General features: G+C 35.0%; 1 protein-coding gene and 1 non-coding gene across 2 annotated transcripts in view; one reads left to right on the forward strand and one right to left on the reverse strand.

Annotated features, from left to right (window-relative positions):
- Window positions 1–27,165, reverse strand: part of mtt (mangetout) — a 523,315-nt gene that overhangs the window by 302,335 nt on the left and 193,815 nt on the right. Inside the window, exon 2 of the mRNA XM_069835394.1 lies at window positions 8,736–8,906. Coding sequence (XP_069691495.1) covers window positions 8,736–8,810 — 75 coding nt within the window. The 5' untranslated portion in view covers window positions 8,811–8,906. The remainder of the gene's footprint in view (window positions 1–8,735; window positions 8,907–27,165) is intronic.
- Window positions 14,721–14,794, forward strand: TRNAS-GCU (transfer RNA serine (anticodon GCU)). The gene has a single exon. It is a non-coding gene; the product is annotated as a tRNA-Ser (tRNA).

Raw genomic sequence — 27,165 nt, forward strand, 5'->3', positions numbered from 1 at the left:
ATCTCACAATTAATGAGCTATGCACAAGGTCACTTCCAATCTTCTGTCAGATGCGAATAAAATGAATACTTCTGAATAATTTCAAGTTAGAAATATGGTCGAGCATAAAAAGTCGCATGAAACTTGCCTATAATGGTAATTAAGACGCTCGTGTGAAAATTATGAAACTCGCTTGCGCTCGTTTCATAAACAAACATACTCGCGTCTTAATTACTTTCATTATAGGCTCGTTGCATAATGTACTATTATCACATAGAGTGCTCCGTCCGATATTAATAACAACAAATTTGCATATTACATGCCGCCAAACCACAAACATTTCAGTGATTTCTAAAAAAAAAAAAAATGCTAGTGATGGAGTAGTTCATTTTTAATAAACGCTCATATTTGAGTCGAAATAGTCTTCCAAGACCACCGTCTTACAGTGTTCTTACCACATCGTTAGCCACATATCGTCCTAAAGAGTCTTTTCGTTCTGCAAAGTAATTTTACAATGTTACATTTGTTCGGATCAAATTTCTGCACATTTAAAGGACAAAACTAAAATTCGTTCGACAATTTATTATCATAATACAATTCTCTATTAAATTGGCTGAAAGTGCTTGGGCGTGGGTTCGATCCCCGCTTGGACCGATTACCTGGTTGGTTTTTTTTTCCGAGATTGTCCCAACCATAAGGCGAATGTCAGGTAATCTATGGGGAATCCTCATCTCGCGAAATACCATCTCGCTATCACCAATCCTATCGACTCTAAATAACCTACTAGTTGATACAGCGTCGTTAAATAACCAAATAAAAATATTGGCTGAACACATCGGGAATTAAATCAATGGCTTTTCCGAAACACGCTATGAAATTTCTCACATACAACAATTTTTATCTCGGAAATGAAGCAGACACGAACAAAATTGTATTAAACTTTTTTTGTTTGACAAAATATCAAAGATAATTCCAATGCAATTAACGACAATACTTACGGTTCACTCTGTATATCCCTGAAAATAAACTTCTTGAGCAAAAGCAATTATTTATATTTGCCTCCTTTCAGGTAATTATGTCACGATCCAATTAAAATACATGCGACGACACATTCGTTATTAATGGGAACTTAAAAGACACATATGAATGAAGGCATTTAAATGTTTTCATGGAAAGGCATTCTTTATAATTTCAAAAAAGCAAGACGTTTGACTTAATTTTATTTTGTAAACTGTATGGTTGAAGTAAAGTATGTAATAATCATGTATACATTTCTGTGGCATTAACTTGAAATAATAATAATTTACAGTATTTAAACTCGACGGAAGGAATCCGAAAGCAACTGGGTACTCTAACCACTGAGCTACGCCGAAGTTCAACCCACCGCACCGGATCAAATCTTTCTCCTTTGGTTCTTTTTCCTTAGTGGCTTTACTCCTTGTTCGACTTATATATCTTTTTGGCGGAACAAACACGACAGGCCTTTCCTGCAGAGCGAACATGGGCGAATATCGAACTTCGCCATACACGGCAAACTTGAACCGAACATAGCGCCTGTAATGCATGACGCTAGTCCCCTTATTTAAGCGTTGTATGTGGAGGAAAAAATGGCCTCTTTTCTAACAGCTGTTCGTATCGATTTTAATTTTATGTTGATGATTACCTTGAAAGCACAGAAGAACAAAACAAAGAGCACAAATAATTAGATTAATATTGCTGCAGCTGTACTCTTTGATCAAAATATAGTGGGGTAATCGATTAGGCCCAGTTGTACTGTCGATACTTAGCGCTGCACACTATCGCACACTATCGGATGCAATGGAGGATCTCAGTTATTCTGTTACCTTTCGTAATAAAATAATACGAAACTATAACGTTGCTGTGTAACGGTTCTATTGTTATACGCGACATATGAAGTGATAATTAGTGAGGCATTTACACACGACTCTTATAAACGTGTGTAAATGCAGAATCATTTATGTAGAACTAACACATTTCTTTCTTTATTTATTTCAAAACGAATACAATTTGTTATACCTCAAATGTAGAGTATCTTTGGGAGATTACTAACCTCTATAGCAAATGTTGAAAATTCTTTATTCATTCGGCTGGAAATTCACTTAACGACCAGTTTTAACCTCAAATTAAGCAGGAGTTTTGATTCCCTGTCACGAGATGCGCAGATGTTTATTCTTTATTCCTTATTGTTGGTAGCCGTTTTCGACATTTTGTTTTAGTCACTGAAAATACAGTACACATTAAATAAACGGCTCTTTCGTGTGGGCCAATACTGAATTACGAATTCAATTACATCTACTCAAAGGGCATACCAGAAAGAATTTGGTGTTCGTAATCCCCCCAAAAAATCACAATACTGGGACCGGTAAACAAATTGGAAACAATTGGGTTTATAAAAGAATAATAATTCTGATGACAATAAATATACAGAATAAAGAATAAATATCTGCGCATCTCGTGACAGGGAATCAAAACTCCTTCTTAATTTGACATTAAAAACTGGTCATTAAGTGAATTTACAGGCGAATAAATAAAGAATTTTCAACATTTGCTATAGATGTTAGTAATCCCCCAAAGATACTGTAGGCCTACATTTGAGTTATAAAAAACTGTGGCTAGCATTATTCGTTTTGGAATAAAGAAAGAAAGAAATGTGTTAGCTCTATATTAATTACTCTGCGTAAGATAGTTAAAAGTCTTTATAAGAGTTTTTATTAGTTCGTTGGTAATACTGGGTCTTCAGTTCAAAATGTGTCATGGCTCGCTGTATGTCGTCATGTGGCTAGCCGATGAGCCTAGAGAATTCAATCTTCCTACACTTCCGCAGAGGCATATTACCTAAATGCGAAAGAAGTTGCCTAGCAAGTACGGCGTTCATTCTGAAGATTACTTACCGATACGTACGGTAACGCCAGTAGTGGCAAGAATGTGAACTGTTTGGAAACACGTACTGAAGTGAGTTTTTTTTCTTACTGTCGGGATATGGTGAGAGGGTTAAGACGATTACTGTACTTACGTATTTGTTGACATTAACTTGGACGGTCAACATGGACACGGAGCATTTTGATTTGTGTTGTGGAATGTTGCAGTACGCAATCGATGATAACAAATACCCTGCGTACGACTTGCCCGCGCAAAACAAAGTTCGAAAGAGGTTATGGTAGTACACAAACTTTACAGACCGCCATCTGTTGCTACGACATTCAAGTTATACCGTACACGTTCTCAAGTTCAGATTGAACGCCTTGATTAATAGGCAGCGTCTCTGACGTAAAAGCTGAAACTCGCTTCAAATCGCTGACTCACAACAGTGAAGTCATGACACACTTTGAAATGAACACCCAGTAGTTTAGATGAGGTTATCATGATTATGGTTTCCACGCATAATTTATTTTCAGTTTTAAACACCTAATACACTAAATTTGTATCTATCTTCCGTTGTCATAGCTTGTATTTCAGGAAATGTGTATACTCTGTGAACTTTATTTCTTAGAAGCAAGTTGTAACTCCCAGCTAGTTAAAATGGATCACAGAAATAATACAAGCTAATAAAAAAGACTTGCTGCAGTGTCCCACATCAATTTTGTAAACGTATAATTCGATTAAAATTCAAATTGTCTCCCTGATCTAATTTATATTCGAACAAGGCAGGGAAAGTATGGATTACGTATTGTGGACTGTTCGCAAATTAGAAACGACAAACGAATACACGAAACCTCCATCCCAGACGCGAAGCCACGTCATTCTACAGTAACGTTCAATATGTTACATCCCAGTTCCCCATTTCCAGCCCAGCTAGCAGAACGCAAGTTCACTTATGACGTCCCTTCCTCTCATTTTAAGTTTCTGAAAGTATTGCACATGGGTTGGTGTTCTTGAGCCGTATGAAGTGCAACTTTTAAGAAAGTTTTTAACAAATGATTGTAATATTCTTTACTTTTCAAATCCTTATCGATAATTTATACTTCTCCAGTTTATAAATATTTATATACTTACTTACTTACTTACTTACAAATGGTTTTTAAGGAACCCGAAGGTTCATTGCCGCCCTCACATAAGTCCGCCATCGGTCCCTATCCTGTGCAAGACCAATCCAGTCTCTATCATCATATCGCACCTCCCTCAAGTCCATTGTAATATTATCCTCCCATCTACGTCTCGGCCTCCCTAAAGGTCTTTTTCCCTCCGGTCTCCCAAATAACACTCTATATGCATTTCTGGATTCGCCCATACGTGCTACATGCCCTGCCCATCTCAAGCGTCTAGATTTAATGTTCCTAATTATGTCAGGTGAAGAATACAATGCGTGCAGTTCTGCGTTGTGTAACTTTCTCCATACTCCTGTAACTTCATCCCGCTTAGCCCCAAATATTTTCCTAAGTACCTTATTCTCAAACACCCTTAACCCATGTTCCTCTCTCAGAGTGAGAGTCCAAGTTTACAGAACAACCGGTAATATAACTGTTTTATAAATTCTAACCTTCAGATTATTTTTGTTTGTCTTTTAGGGATTCGTAACAAGCTGTTTTTTACGGTGATGGGTTGTTAGCCCTTCGCCCAACCCCCAAGCTGGAGGACCACCCCTTATCAGCTGTCCACGACTGCTTATTCAATATATTCGCAGCTACCCTCCATATCTGGAGGCCGTCTCCTCTATCCGCAACCTGAGGACGCGCCATGCCGTGGTGATAGGGACCCACAATATATTTGGGGCTAGGAGGGATGAAGTTACAGGAGAATGGAGAAAGTTACACAACACAGAACTGCACGCATTGTATTCTTCACCTCTCATAATTAGGTACATTAAATCCAGACATTTGAGATGGGCAGGGCATGTAGCACGTACGGGGGAATCCAGAAATGCATATAGAGTGTTAGTTGGGAGGCTGGAGGGAAAAAGACCTTTAGGGAGGCCGAGACGTAGATGGTAAAATAATATTAAAATGTATTTGAGGGAGGTGGGATATGATGATAGAGAATGGATTAATCTTGCTCAGGATAGGGACCAATGGCCGGCTTATGTGAGGGCGGCAATGAACCTCCGGGTTCCTTAAAAGCCAGTAAGTAAATAAGTATTATTATTGTTATTACTATTAACCTATGTATTTGTATTAATTATAGATCTCTTTGAGCGGAAGAGAAGGCCTCAGGGCCTCAACACTGCTAGGTAAATTATTATTATTATTATTATTATTATTATTATTATTATTATTATTATTATTAATTCTTTTCAACCTCAATTTTTGTGAGAATAATTAATTATTTAATTCATTCATTCATTCATTTTTGCTTTCTTTCTAGCTTCCCATCCTTGCATGCTTTTGTTTCCATTTCCTACATTTCTTTTATTTTGAACTAAATCTGAACTTCATGGAAGAACAATAGTAATATGCGTTACAAGAGCGGTATGTTGTTCATGTTCGAGGAAAAGTTTGAAAAAGCGAAACGTAGTTGAGCTTTTTTAATTTCCGAGAATTGAAAGAAAACATACCGCTCGTGTATCGTACATTATTTTGTGCGAAGATCGTTTATTACATGCCTGAAAGAGGAATTTCTAATTAGTTGCAATGAAATCTCCATCTTGGTTTCTGTTCAATGACGGCAAATTTGCAAAACAAAAATATCTATCTTCAACATCGTTGCTTTAAAATGTTTTCTGTGTTTACTATACTCCAGCAGGCCGTGATATACGTCTGTCTTCCCCCCCCCCAGTCTATAAATGCGAACTTAAAACGGACGGTAAGGTTATGTAATGATTTATTTTTCATTTTAATATTTTAACAATATTATTTACATAACATATTGCAGTAATAACATCGGCAACTGGAATCTTGTTGATTTTTTCACGGCTTCCTTCATGTTACTTCCATCACGAATGCAGTAACTTTAGTGGAGTTGTAGAGTTTACTTAATTTTTGCAAATATTTAAAAACAATAATTAACAGTGCAATTTAGGTGAAATTGCAGTGGTAAGTTTCCAATTTATAATTATTAGTATGTTGAACGTCTCTAAAAATAATATGTTAAAAGCCTAAAGCAGTAAAATCAATAGGTCACTTAAGAGATAAGAAGAGGGAAATTGTTATGTGTGTTAGGTTGGGAATACTGAATGTGGAATTTTAGACTTTCCGCGGATTGGTTTTGTGCGGAAACCAAGCAAATACGCACGATCTCTCACAAACGTATGAGAGTGTATCATTTCTCTTCAAGACGGTGACTTTTCTAGGCTAATAATGTAATAGGCCGAAGTAAGGTAGCTGCATTAGAATAGGCATTCTTGGTCCGTGCGTTTAGTTTACAAACATTAACTACTTGTCGCCTGTTCCCCAGTCAACAGTAGTTACGACGTATATTCAGTTCCTATCGACTTTGTTGTCCATTCACTGACGTTTCAGCTAGGGAGTGGAGAGCGCTCTTCCCAGCAAGTAGAGTTTTAGCTAGTAGAAGGGAGGTAGTGTTTACTTACTCTGAAGCAAGTAAGGCCCTATTCTATACAGCTACTTTATCCGAACCTTAGTAATAAGTAATAAATAATGGTGGAGCTGACTACAGTGTTTGCAACGTCTATTAGGGCGAGTATGTGTACGCTCTAAGATTGCGTGGAAGCCACTATCGCGGATGAATTATACGAGTAGTGCCTAGACCATACCTGCACAAACAGCGCTCAACGCGCGCGCGCGCTCTTTCGGAGCGCGAGAGCGGTGTTTACCGCTCGCCGAAACGGAGAGGAAGATACTTCAGAATGACATAGACTTGCTATAGGTAGAGGAGAGGGAAACGACCACTCAGCTATCTAGTGGAGTGCAGTGTGTAGGCCTATTCTCAGTAACTGTTTCACGTTGCTTACCTACTGCTACAGTACAGTATGGAGGAATCTAAAAGACGGAACATAACATTTAACATTTAACGATTTACAGCTCGAACTTATTGATCTTCAATGTGACCTAAGGGCTAAAGATCGTTTGAATAATACTACTAGTCTGGTTGAGTTTTACAAGACTAAACGTTAGCAATAATATCCACGACTACACAGGCTGACTGTGAAAATGATTGCTATGTTTGGCTCAACAATTATATTTGTGAGCAACTGTTTTCTATAATCAACTTTAATAAAGGCAGACATCGAACATCTGTGATTGATGTTTCATTACGATCTGTAGGCTACTGTTCCTTTCAGCTGCCAACAGCATAAAACCTCGTTTTGATGTACTGATAAATAAAAATATAACAAAATGATATTGTACATTTAAGTAGCTATAGAATTTCTATTATTTCTGTAAAATACATATATCTTTATTAATTAATAATAGTCCAAGATAATTTTGCAAACACTGAACGGAAATTCATTTCATAAGCACTGTAATAGTACTTCCTTTTATGTACATTTTGTACGAGATAACCCCTTCTTCCAGTCCACCCTTATACAGAGCGCAGCTAATATCTGCATTCCCCTCATGAGCTGTGAGCCGGCTCGGAGAGCGTAAACCTTGTGCAGACCTGGCCTAGAGCATGGATGTTTGTCTATTGATACCGCATATTCATATGTCAGGTAATGTACAGGGACATCATTTTATTTTTACTTCAATTTTTATTGTACCTGAGTTTTTGAATGCACTTCACTCCCACCCCTTCTACTAAGGAAGTTCCAACTCCACACAGAACCAAGACCGCAAATAGTAAGCAGTAGTGAATTACTGAGTATAGTACGTTCCAGAAATATGTTCGCGTTTTCCAGTGACGAAAGAGCTTTCAATATTGAATCATATTTTCGCACAGGTACTGTCCATTTGCCTACGTCGCATCCCGATTTCCCCCACCTGCTTCTGCTCGCCCCTCTGTAATAGCTGGGCTGTCTTAGCTCTTTTCTGAAAACATTAATTTCTCTTAGGAATTGGAAGTTTACATAATATTATACAGCTGTTTAATTTAACTTAAATAAAAGGGCCTCGTTAAGTAATTAACTGTCACGTGATTTCCTCCCTTTCTACAATCGTGCGGCATAACCACTTGGACGGACAGTAGATAGCATGTCTGAGTAATTTTATCTGTGCGGGTCGGGCAGAAGTGAAGATTGAATTTACAGTACGTAGAGTAGGTACAGAATTATTTCAACATGAGTTACTAGTACGAAGGACGAAACTGGCAATTGGAATTAGATGCAATAGTCTATAGTGCGATAATATGCACAAAAGAACTGAAGCCTGTATCGAAATGAACGGCCACCATTTTCAAAATTGTGTTTAAATATTCATATTATGATTATTTTTCAATTTAACTTCTTTCTCTATATTGTACGCTAATGTGCTGTAGACAGTATAATATACACTGCATAATGAATACGTTCGCATGGATAATTCACTTCCTGAGTAAAAACACTTATTCTTAATACAGTACTGTACTATGATTAAAGAAAAACCTGATGAAAATTATCAAACTCAAAATCGCGATATTTCCTAGTTTACGTAAATGGATGAACTACTTTTCTTCCTTCCTATACCTAGTAGAGTGATTTGTATTTTACGCCAGTATCATCGAACTCCAGTCTTGGAGGGGGGAGCAAGCGGTGTTTCCGGTTCTCTAAAGGTATAAATAGATTAATATTAAAAATGTTAGTAAAAATAAAATGATGTCCCTGTATGTAATTACATGTTTCGGATGTCCCGCTATTGTCTATTTAGTATGTCGAGCTTTGAATTAAAAGTTTATAATAAGTAAGATATGTTAATTAAAAGACTTACTTTAATGCCGTAATTGGACTCCTCATAGATGATAGAGACGTAACTCCAACCCATTCTTCGAACTATCTCCACCATGGCTTTCACCTGGTAGTGGTCGGAAGGGATAGTGCGGGAGAAGTACTCGAACCTCTGCTTGTTGCTGAGCTCAGGGCTGGTCGAAAAGAATGAAACCTGCAACATAAGCAATGGAGTAAATTACCGCATGCACGTTTTAAATAGTGAAGCGCAGATTAAGTGCAATAAAAACCCTGCGGTGGCCGAGTGGTTAGATTTTCAGCCTGTCACGCAGAAGGTCCCCTGTTAGAGTCAGATCTGAGATTTTTCACTGAAAAATCCATAGTGACAATTGGGCGGTTTTTCTTGGGGTTCTCTCGTTCCCTTATATTAGGCGTCTGCATAATTCCCTCAAAATTTATCCATTCCGTCATTATTCTATAGCATTCCTCGAACGCCGGCCTTCGGCGCAGGGAAGGGGCGGTCTAGGGATGAGTGAGTTACCTGCTCGAAACCTGGGTACACAGGGATCCTTAGAGTAGGGCAGAAGTGGGTACAGTGAGACAAGAACAGTGAGACATTTTTTTATTAGATGGTAAATTTTGATGTTGAAATTTTTGTAACAGTGGAGTTGTATGTTGCATAAGTAAAGTAACAGTATTTTCATACTCGATTTGATTCTAGTTATAAAGGTGAGTGATGAAAAATTAATTCGTAATTTTTCACTCTAAAAGTAAAATTTCGGCTTGTGTTTAATGAAGGTTTTATTGGATATACAAATTAAATAGGAATATGAATGTTTTCTTACCTAATATTATGGTATTTTACGTTATGTTTTGCAAAGTTTCGTCTTTCTTATTTTGATTTTGAAATGATGGTGCCATTTTTAAACGAACTATGCGTAAAGGGAACAGCGAGACATGCCATTGAAGGATACACTGAGACGTCTCACTGTTCCCATTTACCAATGATTTGCAGAAACAAACTGTAATTATATTACATTTACCATTAACTAAAATTAAAAATGAACATACTAGTAACTAATTTAGGAACTATAGCTTAAAATAATGGATACATTAGCCTACATTTTAATGGTTTCTTAAATAAAAAATTATTCACAAAATTTAAAATAATATTAAAAAATAATACAGAATTGAATTAAATTCTTATAATTATAAGCTTTGTTGTCATTAAAATTCATTTTATTTTTAGCAAAAGTTTGAAAAGTCATGGAAAATTCACTTTTCCAAATGTTCCAGATGTTTCAATGGTTTCGAAGTCAGACATCAAAATGATTCTGAATAAGCCTACAGAACATGGCAAGATAAAGAGACAGCAAGCTTTCTTTTCTTTTGAAATAAATGTAAATCATTTCAATGTCCGTTAATAGACCCACTAGTGTCTCACTGTACCCTCCTGAATGGGAACAATGAGACATTTGCATTTTTTTTTTACAAACACACATTGTATATTATGTCCTTTACCTATTAACATTTCTGTTTATGTGTTATTGTACTCCATGTTTTAATGTATATTTCTGTTGCACTTGATTTTAAGAATACTTGAAATTTCACTTGCATACATATGCCTTAATATTTTGTCTCTCACTGTACCCACTACTCCCCTAGTCAGCCGACTATGAGTGTCAGCGCAATAGATCTGATAAAGTCGCAGTGCTGAGTCGTAGTCCCGCTCCCTGAAATTCAATTGAATTCAGTTCAAGTACAATAAAATCCAAATAACAAAAGTGATTAATAAATGAACCGTTGAGAGCAAAAGTGGTGTAAGTCAAATATGAGTAAGAAGGGTTAAAGTAAACATTCTGTAAAATACAGCGCAAAGTAGCAATTAATATTCAATTTATTTAAACTAGGCCTATTAGTAGTCAGTGGATAGAACGAAGGACATATTAATTGCTACTTTGCGCTGTATTTTACAGAATTTTTACTTTTAACCTCATTAACCAATTTGGACTTACACCACTTCTGCTCTGAACGGCTCAAATAAGCTACTTAAAATGTCTTAACAATACAGTGAAATAATATTTCAGTTTGGAAAAGATATAAATTTAATGTTATACAGTCGTAAGTGAAATGAAAAGTGAAGGACTGCAAAAGTAGAAATGTATAAATTAAAAATGAAAGTAGGATAGTACAGGACCTACTGAGCACTCAGTCAAAATATAAGGGTAATATCCAGGGAAAGGATTTATATGTAAATACATATTTACTTATAAAGCTAATATAATTTATATTTTGCATTATCTTTATGTTTCACAATGTGTAGGGTTGAAAAATCCTACTTTTATTTTCCATATTTTTCCATATTTTAGAGTTTAGTACATATTTTCGTTAATTTCCATATATTTTCCATATTTCATATAAAACAGTCCATATTATATTAGGTTTAACAATAAAACAAAACAAAATTCCATTAACTTTTAAAAATACATTTCAACAATAGAGATTTAAACACATGTTCAGTAATCCCTTTAACATCAGAGTTATTTGAAAATTAGCAGTCCTATCAACAATGGGAAAGTAAGTTACAAAACTGTATTAATTTAATTTAAAATTTTTAACAGACTTCAGTTGTGCAGCTCAACAGTTAAATGCCAGTCAGAGTACACATAGGTTCAGTTTTGTAAATCATACTATAAAGACGGTAAATATGCCAAAAGTACGTCATTCAGTCAATTTAAAATCAAAACTAACAAGTTACATTTCAGAATTTAAAGAAGATGGTTTATCAACTGACAATAAAATATTATTTTGTAATTTGTGTCAGTGTGCAGTATCATCTACACAAAAGTTCCTGGTGCAACAACACATTACAACTAGTAAACATCAGGCCAACAAACAACTAAATTCCAAGCAGAGACAATTGTTTTTAACACAACCAACAACATCGAATGTAAGATCTGAGTTTAACATCGACCTGTGCCGTTCTCTCATCTCTGCTGATATTCCTCTCTACAAACTAAAGAATAAGGTCTTCAGGGAATTCCTTGAAAAATATACTCAACATACAATCCCGGATGAGTCAACACTTAGGAAGACGTATGCTCCATCCATCTACGATGAGACAATACAGTAGATAAGAGATGAAATTAAAGATAGTTCAATTTGGGTTTCCATTGATGAGACTCCCGACAAAGAAGGTAGACTTGTTGGTAATGTAGTTATCGGTTTGTTAAGTGAACAATATTCTGAACGAATTCTTTTACATTGTGATGTTCTAGAAAAGTGCAATAACAAAACTATAGTTAAACTGTTCAACGAAGCTATGGGTATCCTGTGGCCAAAGGGTATTATGTACGATAATGTGTTATTCTTTATTAGCGATGCTGCCCCTTATATGGTCAAAGCTGGACAAGCATTATCTGTTGTATATCCTAAATTGACTCATTTTACTTGTGTGGCGCATGCATTTCATCGTGTGGCAGAAGTGGTCAGAGACAATTTCCCTAAAGTAGATTTGTTGATTTCATCAGTGAAAAAAGTATTTCTCAAAGCTCCCAGTAGAGTTAACGTGTTGAAAGAAATGTACCCTGAAATTCCATTGCCACCAAAGCCAATTTTAACTAGATGGGGTACATGGCTAGAAGCAGTTGAATATTATGCCGAACATATAGACTCTATTAACAATGTTCTCCTTGCATTGGACTCTGAAGATGCAGTCTCAATTGATACTGCGAAAACAGTTACCTGTGACATAAGTGTGAAGAATGACTTAGCTCACATTCAGCATACATTTTCATGCATCATAAAAACGCTCAAAAGTCTCCAAAATAGGCACCTTTCACTATCTGAAAGTTTTGAAATTATAAATAGTACTGTGGAACAACTGAATCGTGGTAGAGGTAAAGTTGCAGATGCAGTAAGAGCTAAGGTGGACACTGTACTTTCAAAAAACCCTGGATATGAAGAACTACAAAAGGTTGTTGCTGTGATGAGTGGTGAATCAACAGTGAAGATTAACTTGGACTTATCCCCAGCAGACATTGTGAAATTGAATTATGTACCAGTTACTTCTTGTGACGTCGAACGCTCTTTTAGTCAGTATAAATCTATCCTCAGAGACAATAGAAGAAGATTCACTTTTCAGCACTTGAAAGAAATGTTTGTAACCTATTGTTATGGTAACAGACAATAAAAATTGTGTTTTGTTGAAACTACATTGGAAGATAAGGTACGTCCATTATATTTTTTGTTTAGTTTGATTAAAATGTACCAATATTTAACGTACATAGTCATTTTTTATAATTTTAAGTCCATATTTAATTCCATATTTTGGTAAAAATCCATATTTAATTCCATATTTTGGTAAAAATAACTACATATATATTTACATATTTCATATATTTTTAGTCCATATAAATCCGTTCCCTGGTAATATCTAAAGTATAAATATTCTTTTTTTTTTTTACTTTATTAGTGGGTAAGGCCTGTCTAATAGCGTTGTATAATCTACGCAGCCGCGGCGAAAAGGCGACTCACGAGCACATTGTGGCTCGCAGTGCATTTCCCTTGCTTCCTACCTACAACCCCCACCCTCTCACTCACTGGAGTCAAACTCCGTTCCATTTGTATTTGTCTCTGACCTGCGAGTGGCGTATCGTCGCAATGTCTCTCTCGAAACCATGTAGACTACCTCCATAAAAACGAAAGTTTCAAGTAGGATGGGAGGATGCATTTTTTTTTTGCTGACAATATGATGACAATATTAAATGTATGATTTGTTCACAAGTATTACGAGGAAAACGGTTGTATAACATAAAACGGCATTATACTACATGTTACTGATGAAACATTAAAAGGTTAAGTGTTATTATTATTATTATTATTATTATTATTATTATATTATTATTATTATTACTATTATTATTATTATTATTATTATTATTATTATTATTATCTCTGTACGTCGATCCTTTTTCAGCAGATGTACGAATAATGTGGTTAGATCTTCAATTTAAACTCACAGATTTACTATGTGATGTTAAATGAAAGCTAGATGTAAGGACTTGACAAATGTTGAACTTTTCAAATCTTTGGCAAAAAATAAATATTTGAATCTTCGTTCTTTCGCTTGCTCTGTTGAAGCCATGTTCGCTACAACTCACGTTTGTGAAAAATTATTTTCAACAATGAAAATAGTAAAAATCAAATTTAGATCATGATTTCGTGATCAACTACGACTGGCAGTAAGAGACATAATTCCTGATTTTGAAACTCTGTCGCAGAGACATTCTGAAGACAATTAATTTCAGGTTGTGATAATGTGTCCTATGTTTTCTTGTTCATTTCTTTCTTCGTTACACGTACTAAACATTAGTTTGTAGCCTTGTACTGTATATAATTTTATCTAAGTGCTTGACATAAGAAAAATGAAAATCCTTTAATCAATCAGACAGTTGTTCTATTTCCCCTTCGGGTGTCCGCCTCCCTCCATAGGTGCTATGCACGTTGCAGCTTACACAGTGGCTCGGCGCACGATGGCATTTTCGACACGTCTAAACTGCGGGATTATTAGCGTGAATTGAATTTGTCATATGGAGGTTAGGCCGAGAATTCTTAAGACAGAGCTTTTCATATCAAGACTTGTGACTTCCTATATATACAGGGACAACATTTTATTTTTAATAACATTTCTAATATTAACCTGGCTAATGGCTATACCCAGCGATGGGGAAAAGGGGTGGAACGAACATAAGCAGACACTTAGGCTACTCACTCCACATCTAAAACAGCAAGGTCAGCGTATTTCGTTTGATTGTTTACAAGGCGAGTCCAAAGCTGTGCAGTGGCGTAACCCAGTAGAAACGCGATGTAATAGTTGTGTTGTTGTACTCCTGACTTAAAATAATAGGGTGCTGATAAATGTTAATAGGACGAAACAAGCGTTCATATTTGAGCAATTAAAATGTATTTACATAAATAGAACGAAAATAATAATTGTGTTACTTGAATAATTTCAAGGAAAAATTGTTCCGGGGGTAGCTCAGTCGGAAGAGCGTTCGCGCGCTAAGCGAAGGGTCCCGGGATCGATACCCGGCCCCGGAACAATTTTTCCTTGAAATTGCTCAAACCTGCTTTACAGGGAGCTACTACCTGAAAGCCAGATTTGTATAATCGTGTTACTTCATTCGGTAAACAGATCGAATGAGTAGATTAACAAAAATATAAAATATAAAATGTTACAAAAGAAACAACAATATAATAACAATAATAATAATAATAATAATAATAATAATAATAATAATAACAATAATATTAATAATAATACTTTATTGCCAGAACAAAGATCATATTGATTTTTTTAACATAAAACACCGAACCAACACACCTCTAAATACAATATTGTTTGCTGATGATCAGGCTATATTTACAACTACAGAAGATGACTTCCAACGAGCTTTGTTTAAACTGAACTGCATCGCCAAAGAATATGATCTTCAGATATCTACTAAAAAGACAAAAGTGATGGGTTTTAAGGGAACAACGCCATTAAGAACAAAAATAATTATTAATAATGAAATCATAGAGCAAGTGAACTGTTTTAATTACCTAGGCTGCGTGATATCATATGAACAAATTAACGACATAGATAGGAAGCTCTCTAAATTCCAGCAGTTAATTGGCACGATAAAAAGAACACTAAAGAAGAAAGTTAGGACCGACACAATTTTAAAATTTTACAAAACAATGGCGATTCCAACATTAACCTATGGATCCGAAACATGGTGTATGACAACTCAACAGATGAAGAGAATAGAAGCAGCTGAAATGAGACTGCTAAGGCCACTAGCAGGATATAGCTTATTGGACCACAAGCGAAATGAAGACATACAACAGGAACTAAATATGCCAAATATTATAGAAACTATCACAGAATATAGGAATAAATGGCATGAACATATATGTAGGATGGAACCAACTCGCATTCCATACCGACTACACCATTATAAACCCCAAGGGAGAAGACGAATCGGACGCCCTAGAAAACGCCGGAAAGACCAATTTTAATATTGCTATGGAGACGAAACGGGCCAATGGGCCCAAATCGTATTGTTGATGATGATAAAACACTCTAGCAGCCCCAGAAAGAGTAAGTTACATACTCGTGCTCAGGGAGTATTCCACATATGTTAAGACATTTTTATTAAATAACAGAGTAAAAAGTAAAAAAGAAGAAGAGAAAAACACAAATATTACAATCATTGAACTTTAAATTTTGTCTATTAACGGTAATTTTTTTAATTTATTTTTTTTTAAATAAGCGGCATTAGCACATTGTATGTTTAGGAATTTAGCTATTATCATATTATAAAACTTGGGGCCAAAGTTGTTACTCCCTTCCGAGAATACCTAAATTTCTCTGCTATATGTTTAACCGTCACGATACTGTAATATCAGGATTTCTGGTACAACAATGTCACCACGATAAAAATACAAATTCATATATTTATCTGCCAAATTCTTCTCACTATAATTCTGTTCATGGAGGGATTTAAAATGCCGGAACACACTAAACAAGGAGCAGAATAGCATGATTCCACCACTGATACTCGCAGACTTGTGGTCGCGATTTGGACGGAAACAGGTATAGGAATGAGTAGTCTGCTAGCTAGCAGTAGGAGGGGGTTCAACTATGACTGAGGGGAAGCCCCATCGCTGGCTATACCTTTGGATTAACGGTTGAGAACCGGAAACACCGTTTGCTACCCCCTTCCACGACAGGAGTTCAATGATACTGACGTACAATACAAACAAATCACTTTACTAGGTATAGGAGGGAAGAAAAGCACTTCATCCATTTACGTAAAGTAGGAAATATCGCGATTATGAGTTTGATAATTTTCATTAGGTTTCTGTTTAATCAAAATACAGTACTATTAACGATCATTGTTTTTACTCATGAACTCTATAGTTTACATATTTCACTTCTACGTATTCTTGGATGCCTATGGAGTAAAGCGAAGTTTGTAATATCTTCATTTCGCCTCTCATGTTCGAACATTGCACGATACAAGTAGGCACCACGCTCCGTCCGCCTTTTCTGGCCAGGAAAAACCCGATATTCCGTTTGATAGTAAACTGATTGAACTCCGATACCGTTCTGGAAGATTTTGTAATGAAAAAATTCCAGCCGTCACTCGGGATTTAACTCGAGATCTTATATCCTGCGTATACCAAGTGAGCTACTGGATTTTTCCGGCACTGATGCAAATTGTAAGAAATGTGCAAATACATTCATAATATTATAGGCCTAATTTGTTAATATGAGAATAGCTAAGATAGTTACCGATAGTTCAGGAATGCACGTCTCTCGTTCCATTGTCCTGCACTTAATACATCAAAATACACACTGTCTAATCTAATTGGATCCTTTTCTTTTGAGAACCACTCAAGCTTTAAGGTTACGGAATTCCTCTTACGGATTCCACTTGCAGAAGAAAGTGGTTTATAGCTACCTGGAATGTACAGTCAAGACTTAATACAAAATATATTATGTGTATAATATGTTTTCTCTATAAACCTCCAATATAACATCTGTATCGGTAGACATACTTAGGTTTAAACTTTCGTTTATTACATATTATGTGATCTATATAACTTATTCTTATATTTTTGGTACATAATATTAGCCGAATGGCTGCGGAATTTACATTGCAAGATGAAGACACAGGGTCATTCCCCTATAAATTTAGGTTATTAAGGTTACGTCACAATTCCTTAACATTCACCGAAGGTAGAATAAATATAACATACGGTGCTTAAATCTTTAGACATTTTATTCATATATTGATATACTTATTTATTTATTTACTTAATCTGACAAGATTAAGGCCATAAGGGCTTCTCTTCCACCCTGCTAGATAGCACATATAAATTCAAAAAAGAAATACAAACACTGATGAAAATAATAAAAATTAAATTAAAGCTCTATATAGGATCAACAGGATCAAAAGGACACTGTAGAGCTCTCATCGAGCTAATACAAGAAAAAAAAAAAGAAAGAAAAACAGAGATAGCAATGATGATAGTGATACTAATAATACTTACTTACTTACTTACTTACTTACTTACTTACTTACTTACTTACTTACTGGCTTTTAAGGAACCCGGAGGTTCATTGCCGCCCTCACATAAGCCCGCCATTGGTCCCTATCCTGAACAAGATTAATTCAGTCTCTACCATCATATCCCACCTCCCTCAAATCCATTTTAATATTATCTTCCCACCTACGTCTCGGCCTCCTCAAAGGTCTTTTTCCCTCCGGCCTCCCAACTAACACTCTATATGCATTTCTGGATTCGCCTATACGTGCTACATGTCCACTAATAATAATAATAATAATAATAATAATAATAATAATAATAATAATAATACATTACATATTAATTGTAAATTTTACAACAACATAGTTACAATATTCACTATATTAAGCAGAAGTTGCAGAACCTGACAGGTGTTCAACAAGCAATTCCATGAACTAGAATGTGATTCTTTAATTTAAATTTGAATTTTGATATTGTCCGACAGTCTCTGACATGGTCAGGGAGAGAATTCCAGAGTCGTGGAATCGATATGCTGAAAGATGATGAGCAGAAGGATGTTCTGTGCAGAGGAATAGAGAGAAGGTACATGTTCCGGGTTCGAGGTAATGAAAGGTAAACAAAACGAGATGCTAGGTAAGAGGGTGTGGAGGTGTGGATGATTTTAAATAGTAATAAGAGAGAGTTGAAGAATCTTCTTTCTTTAAGTGGACTCCAAGACAACAATTCTAGTGACGGTGTTACATGATCGAATTTTCTAATGTCACAAACGAAACGAACGCAGATATTGTGAACACGCTGTAGACTATGGGCAAGATCAGTATTTAGATTCGTGAATAGAGAATCGCAATAATCGAAGTGGGGCATCACTAAAGTTTGGATTAGCTAGATGCATCGCTTATGATTTCCTCGTCCTAAAAATCCATAGAAACTGAGTTTAACGTGCCAATACTTGAGACAAACTGAAAGTAAAGGCTACTCAAAGGAAAGTACTGAAACTTGAAACTAATTACTTATTTTAGGCTATTAGAATTGTCTGACAGGCACTGTAAAATATATTACGCAATTAATTAAAAGACTCCGTAATTAAGTTTAATCTTCTACTCCCCATCTACTTTTCACTATTATTCCTTAATGTCGTCGACAATGTAACGTAAAGAATGGACGAAGTAATTTACTAAGACTGAGAATGGTATCCTTTCTAACTGTAATATGTTTCATGAGCTGAACGACAGCGATTCTACGGTGCAGAATCGTCTACCTAGTTCACTCATTATTAGGACCGGATTTTTATGTAATTACTTATTATATTCCTTTCAACCTAACCGTATATAAATAACTAATCTTTGCGAATCTTGTAATTACCATTAATATATTAAAATTTGATACTACATACTTCACATATTTACCCCACATTACATACCACGGCTTGGTATTACTTAAATCTACATATTTAGGGGTTTTATTCATTTTTACTTCTCTGAAAGGAAAAATAAAACTTCCCCAGCAGAAGTTTTTTTCTTTCTTTCAGAGAAGTAAAAATGAATAAAAGCCTTTTTAGGTGTGACAAGTACCACTATTGCTTGACCTCTTTATTTTAAATTTAGTAGATCTATACGGAAATGTCCACACCTGTGGAGTAACGGTCAGCGCGTCTGGGCGCGAAACCAAGTGGCCCGGGTTCGAATCCCGGTCGGGGCAAGTTACCTGGTTGAGGATTTTTCCGGGGTTTTCCCTCAACCCAATACGAGCAAATGCTGGGTAACTTTCGGTGCTGGACCCCGGACTCATTTCACCGACATTATCACCTTCATTTCATTCAGACGCCAAATAAACTTAGATGCTGATACAGCGTCGTAAAATAACCCAATTAAAAAAATATACGGAAATGGGATTTTCCGAGCAATTAGAAAGTATGGTTCTCGGCAGAAATAATCCTACCCTTCTGAATGAGACAGAAATGCCACATTTCAAACAACAGTTTGTAAATGCCTATAGTTTGAGATTTTAGTAGGTACCGGTACTTTGTTTCTTACAGGGAGCAGCTAAAATGCATGTGTCCCACATCTCCTCTTATTTTATCCTAATCCAGTAGAGCGAAACAGTGCTTGCAGTACTGTTGTGTCATTCATTTCACTCAGTTCTCTAGTTTTAGTACTTACAATACCTATAAAGTACAAGTGAGTTTATCTACTGCTTTTAACTAACGAAAATGGCCCCTGTATCTTCAACCCTAACGATAAAAATAAAATCATGGATTGCATTGGACGAAGCTTTCACTACAGATGGATAAATAGTAATGTGTCAAGTGTTCGCTAAAAAAAGTCGGGTGCTCTATGAAATCACAACTGGAGAGTCTTACCTATCCTATACCTGCCAGATATTGATATTAAATATTTTCATGATTTTACATATTTTGGTACATATTCAGTTTATTTTTATTACATAAATATGTACATATTTCATACCTTGATATTACATAAAAATCCGGTCCCTTCTCATTACTACTGTCTTGTATGACATTTTAAAAAGAAATTGTAGAAGATTTAAAACTTCTATAGAAAGAAGCAAAGAGAAAGTTATAATACACTCTGTTTATCTTATTGACGCAAAAATATATAGCGGTCATCATTTCAATTTACTTATTTATTTGCAATTTTTCATATTGAAATATATTGTATGATTAATCATATTACTGAAATGAATAAATACTAAGAATCGATGTAAGTAACACGAATATTATGTGATATCAAAGAGTTCAACAAACGTTGAAATAGGGAAGCAGACTATCAGAAAAAATTAATGTTGAATTAATGTGACCTATAATAGAAATTATTAGGAAAGAGCACGAATTTTTCAAACATTTTTTTTAATTATCTCGGAATGTTCTAAAATTGAAGTACCTGGGTCTTTGAACAACCCCCTTAATTTTAAAAACAAAGAATTTTATGTCGATTAAAATTAGTTAATTGATGTCCATTTCTTTGGGAACTACTATATGAATCGTATAGAACAGTGAAAAAGATATGGCAAATCTTTCGACATTAAAATTCTTGTCGATAATGCGTAAATAGCTCTGATTTAATGCCGGTTCGATCCGATGGAAATGCATTACTGAAACATGTTGCTTAGAATATCAGAGAACAGGTGTCCAGTTACACGCAGTTTAACTTCGCTCCAGTAAACACCCCAGACACTGATGATGTAATTGCCATACGGTATTGAACTGCCTTCTCAGTGTACTGTTATGAATTATTGTATTCAAGTCAGATTATAGTTGTGACGCTTTGTCCAAGAACACGATAATCGCTGAACAATAGTACAACTCTAGTTCAAGGGCTACAGTGGGGTAGAGGAGATGAAATTTAAAAAAATCGTTTTTCTTGTAATTCATGTCAATAAGAGTTATTGCTTGTTTTCTTCCTTATAAATTAGAATCTTTATGCGTTTGATTACTTTCAGTACAACTTAGGTGCACATGGATCATACTAGCACAGTCCAGTATGTACAGTCACGAAGCTTGAGTTGTGAGGGTGCTAGGAACAATAGACTGTGCCGGTACTATTTTGCATTGTCTGTAATGAGGCGATAGTAGCGATCCTAGTGGTTAGCAACTATCTATAGATGCATATTTACTATGTATTGAGCTTCGTGACTGTATATACTAGACTGTGCTACTAGCTTTAAGCTCTGCGAGTCAGACCTGTTCAAGGCTGTAATGAGTCCGCTCCCTGCTCCGTTCGATGTGTTTTTATCTGCTTATTCGTGTGCCTGTGAGAATATGATTTATTTAAAACTACCTTGTAGGCAATAGAAATTTATTTTCACAATAAGTAAAACGCATCTAGATTCTAGGTAGGCCTACCGTTTCTTTCATCACATATTTTTCATTCAAAAAGTGAAGCCAATGCTCATTATTTTTCTCCTATTTACAAGCTTTAGAATATTTAAATTGCAGTTCTTAAAAGAAGTAGATATATTTTATCAAAGTGAAAATTAATTTAGAAGTAAATAATATGACGGATTATTTATTGAAAGCATTGAAATTTCGATATTCTCAATTGAAAGTGAGTTAATATTAAAATATGTAAATATATTTCAGCCTTGATGTTTCAACTTCTGTTCATTTGGAAATGTTTTTAAGTTTATTCCCTCCATGTATTACTGTCTGTTGCCAGATTTTAGCAATTAGTTATGAATACTTTTTTGCACGTAAACGTTATACTAGACACAGTCTATGTAAGTATATACACATCTATGAATGAAGAAATGAATGTATGAATGAGTGAGTGAATAGGTCAATAAGTAAATAAATAATTAATTAAACAAGAAAATAAATAAATAAATAAATAAATAAATAAATAAATAAATAAATAAATAAATAAATAAATAAATAAATAAATAAATAAATAAATAAATAAATAAATAAATAAATAAATAAATAAATAAATAAGATATTCCTTGCACCGAAAAAAATAAAATCAATAATGCAATAAAGAAGTAAGTTCCTACGCGGTATTCTTAAGTTCCATTCAATTAACAAATTTGTAGCTATCAAACTGACAATGTTTTACAACTTTATTGTGTTTCACCTTAAAGGTCTAGGATACATTTTCGTATTATCTTATGCGATTATCTATCGTGCTTTTCTGTAAATATTTCAGATGCCCAGGAAGCCAGTTTTAGTTTGAACCTTGCCAGTCACCATAACAATACTGTTACCCTAAATTATAATAATGATAACAATAATAATAATAATAATAATAATAATAATAATAATAATAATAATAATAATAATAATAATAATAATAATAATGGTTTATTTTAACTGGCAGAGTTAAGGCCATTCGGCCTTCTCTTCCACTCAACCAGTATGATAGAAAATTACTACAATGCTATGAGTATAACATAATTAATACAATACAATACAATACAATACAATTCAAAGCAATACAATACTACAATACAAGACAATATAATACATAATTAATATAATACAATGACAATTCTTTTCATCTTCACAACACCAATAAAATAATTAATTATATAATAATAATAATAATAATAATAATAATAATAATAATAATAAAAGTAATGATAGTCATACCTAAATTGAATTAAATTATTAAGCTCGATCACAAGTATAACTTCAATTTGACTGCGCCCGTAAGAAATCGTTTAGCCTTTTCTTGAAAGTGGTTATTGTCTGGCAGCCCCTAATCTTCTGAGGTAGAGAATTCCATTCACGGGGGACTGAGACAGTAAAAGAGGATGAATAATGGGATGTTCTATGGGCAGGAATTGCTAGGATTTGGCTCCCTTGTGACCTGGTGTTTAAATTGTGACTGGAGGATAAGTAGTTAAACCGGGAACGAAGATAATTTGGAGTAGAAGTGTGGAGAGCTCGAAACAGAAGAGAGAGCGAATGAAGTGTCCTACGGTTACTAAGTTGCAGCCAGGATAAAGATTTGAACGAGGGTGTAATGTGGTTAAATTTGTGAGCATTGCTGATGAATCTGACACTCATATTGTGCACACGCTGGAGCATATTCGAAAGGTCAGTTGTCAAGTCTGTAAGTATTACGTCGCAATAGTCAAACAGTGGTAGTACGAGGGTTTGCACTAAAGTCTGTTTTAATTCTGGCGGGAGGAAGTTTCTGAATGGGTTAAGAGAATGCATGGTATAGTACACTCTCTTGGATATTTCCTTTATTTGACATTCCCAATTTAAATTTTCGTCCAAGAAAATGCCGAGGTTTCTGACGACGGAATGGTACGGAAGAGTGGCATTATTTACTGTAATAATTGGTTTTATAAACTTTTTGAAATGTAATTTTAAATAAATATAACTACAGAAAACAAGCTAAGAACGTAAATTATGCAAATAAAATAAAAATGTAAACAGAGAAAACTATTGACATATAATAAAGTATGAGGATGTAAATAGAGTTAGGCCAAGTAGAAAGATCTAGGCCTATTAAAAACGAAGAAACATACCTTCGACATAATACGTAACAAAACACGTCACTATCTATTAAGTATGTGCCAATTAGCGTAAACTCATTGAACATTATAGGATGTAAATACAGTTAGACCAAGTATAAAGATCTAGGCCTATTAAAAATGAAGAAACATACCTTTGACATAATACGTAACAAAACACATCATTATCTATTAAGTATGCGCCAATTAGCGTAAAGTCAGTGAACTGTAAATCCTGTACATACGAAGTGAAAAGAAACACGTTTATAACTGATTTATTACAAAAGAAATAATATTAATAAACAAATCTTGAAAACCGACAATGTGAGTGTATGCATCTACAAATTACAGGTAGTTCTGAAGTATAGCAGGCATTTCGAATCTTCAACAAAACTGTAACATTTATGGGATCGCAAAACAGCTGTTTACAATGAACTTGAAAATCAACGGCGTAACTTTATTGATTAGCAGGCGAGACCCAACAATTTGGCTAGAATTCTGATTCACCACAAACCACAAGTAAGACTATATAAATGTAGTTTATACAATATTTAATATTTAGAGAATTGTCAATCATTTTGTCATTATTATTAATGATCGTAAAAATGGCCAAAGACTGCAGCCATATTTTCATTTATTGTCTTGTTTTTATCGCCAACTTAGTTTATAATATATCAACAATTAACGTTTGGTACAACCGCGAACATAATTCCATCGACACACACTTATATTGTAACATTAATTTACATTGAAAATCGGCATTAGCACAAACATGTGTTCTGTATCGTAGGCCTCCGCTTGACAGTTAATTACAGTGTTGCCGACGTGTGGTTCCGGCTGTAACTGAAGAAGGCTCTAGTTGTTCGCATTGGGTTTATCTTTGCCGAATATAATTAATGATAATAGTTATCCTCAAGTAATTTAAACTCATGTTTGCTGTCATTAGATAAGCTCAATTAAATTACCAGAAAACTATCGTTGTATTATAGAAGATAACAACATTGATAAAGCAGACATAAACAGAGAATTCTGAACCTCTGCTTTCTAAGGATGTAAGAGCTTAAGTAATTGCGAAATAGTGAACAAGAAAACTCACTTTAGATGAGGCGAAATGTTTTGTTTAACAGAGTAATGCATCCGGAAAAATTTACATCATCAGTGATTGGTATAATTCTATCTGAAGCACGTACAGGACTTGATACACGAGTAAAGAATAAAACATTAGTATCTACCCTCTATTAACAGTAGACTGGCCTAGCTCGATGAGGTCTCCATGACGATGCTGGAGGGAGGGTTGGATTTTGCTCAATATTCAACCTCACGTGGGACGAATGTTGCGCAAAAGAAAAGCATAACCGCTATCGCAATAATTGAGGTCACAACACACCGTTTTCCATTTATCAAACTTTCACATACCACATAGTATAGTTTCTTACCCCACGTATCTAAGTATACCTTATTACCTCAAGTTCTTTGTAGGCTGTACATTATGATACATTACATACAGAGCGATCCATATTAAATGTCCAACTTTTTATTACACTGTAGTAGCGAAACCAATCAGGTTAAGTGACCCATTGCACCGCTAAAATGTACCGTGTTCCATACCATTAAAATCACAAAAGAAGCTATCATTTTATTTTAATTTATTGTGTTCTCAGTACGGTCCGAAACATGTAATGCAGGCATGTCAGAAATCAGACACTGAAAGTGCAGTGTATATGCGTGAAACGCCGGTCTGTGCAGATTGCGTCATTCACGTGATGCTCGTACCAGTTCTTAGCTGGAGGGATGTACAAGAATCTATTCTGCGCTTCTAGTGTTCAATTAAATTGACATTTGGACATTATAAACATACTTAGCAGAAGGAAAAACACAATTATTGTCAGTGTCTATACTTCACAATAATTGTAACACAAGAAACAATAAACTTACTCAGTTACAATTCACAAAGCAGTCCTTTGTAAAGAATCATTTATTTACATGATTTGTATACAGTATTTGAAGAAAATATAAATATTGCAGTAATTTCGAAACAACAAAAAACGAACACAGTATTTCATTTTACGTAGTAGGTACTGATTATTTCAAAGTAATACTCTTTCATTGTTCCTCAAGCATTATTGGGACCATTGGTGCACAAATGTTAAAGAAAATAGTTTACTCCCAATTACATGCAATAGGACATTGTGAGGCTTTTACACCGGAATCATTTCCTTGTTGTATATTAATATAAATTCACATTATTATTAATAAATTGGATAAATTAAACTTGAATTTAAATTTATATACAGTTTATTTGGAAAACGGTGAGAGCAAGTATCAGCAAGTTGGGAGCGTTACTGAATTGAGTTAAAAGAGTACTTCACAAGCTGTGAAGCGAGGACATTTTCTTTATATCAGGTTTAAAGATTTATTAACGTAAGTATATTAAGATAATATAGTAACGTGAGATGGAAAATTCGCCATTGTGTATTATTTTTCCAGAAAAATTTTCCGCTTTACAAATAGTTGCTTTCTTCCTTCCCTTACAACCTCAAGACCCTCACATGTATTACTCACTCAATATTATCATCACTTATCAGTTTATCAGATAAAAGTTGTAAATCGTTTAACCATTGATGACTGTGTTAGTACATACTCCAAAACAACATCAATGTCATGTTTGTCTTGCCGTGAGAGTACTAAAAAAGAAATAAGAGCTGGCGAATATCGTATTTTGAGAACTTTACTAATGTGATTTAAATTCTCGCATCACTAATAGGTCCACATGATATGATGAAAGCCTTTCATTTTAAAATAATTACTGTTGGCTGAGGAAAACATCATAACAGTTATGTTATATGATTTATGATTTCTCTTCTTCGTTATATCTGTGGACTCCTCACTTTATTTTTCATAACGCATTCACAATCACAGCTCAATGAGCACATCCGTACTGATCTGTGTTACTAAAACAAAAGCTGTTCTGCTACTGCAGGTACTGTACAGCCCTGTCGCGTCCCCCTCCAAGCCGATTCACTCCCTCCAGGTAGGGGAATAGGAACTGCACATCGCACAGAGACAAGTGCACAATGTGCGCGACTGTACAATGTGCAGGGTTTTGACATGCCTGATGTAATGTAATCAGAGAAAAGTAGTGTAAATCTTAAAACATTAACCATGGATACAAGACTGTCAGTGTACGATTGTACACGACTTTCTGCTCGAATGGAGGTGTCGCAGTCCCAATTATGGTGCAGAGATGGTGGAGAATGGTGAAGGGAAGAAATGCGACGCTGGACTACAAGACCATCAAGAGACTTCACGACAACTTGATTCGCACTGGCTCAGTTATGCAACAGAAGTGTGCTGGCCGACCAAAAACAGTGATCACAGAGGACACCAAAGCA

Source organism: Periplaneta americana, chromosome 1, assembly GCF_040183065.1.
Source record: "Periplaneta americana isolate PAMFEO1 chromosome 1, P.americana_PAMFEO1_priV1, whole genome shotgun sequence".
Classification (NCBI taxonomy): Eukaryota; Metazoa; Arthropoda; class Insecta; order Blattodea; family Blattidae; genus Periplaneta; species Periplaneta americana.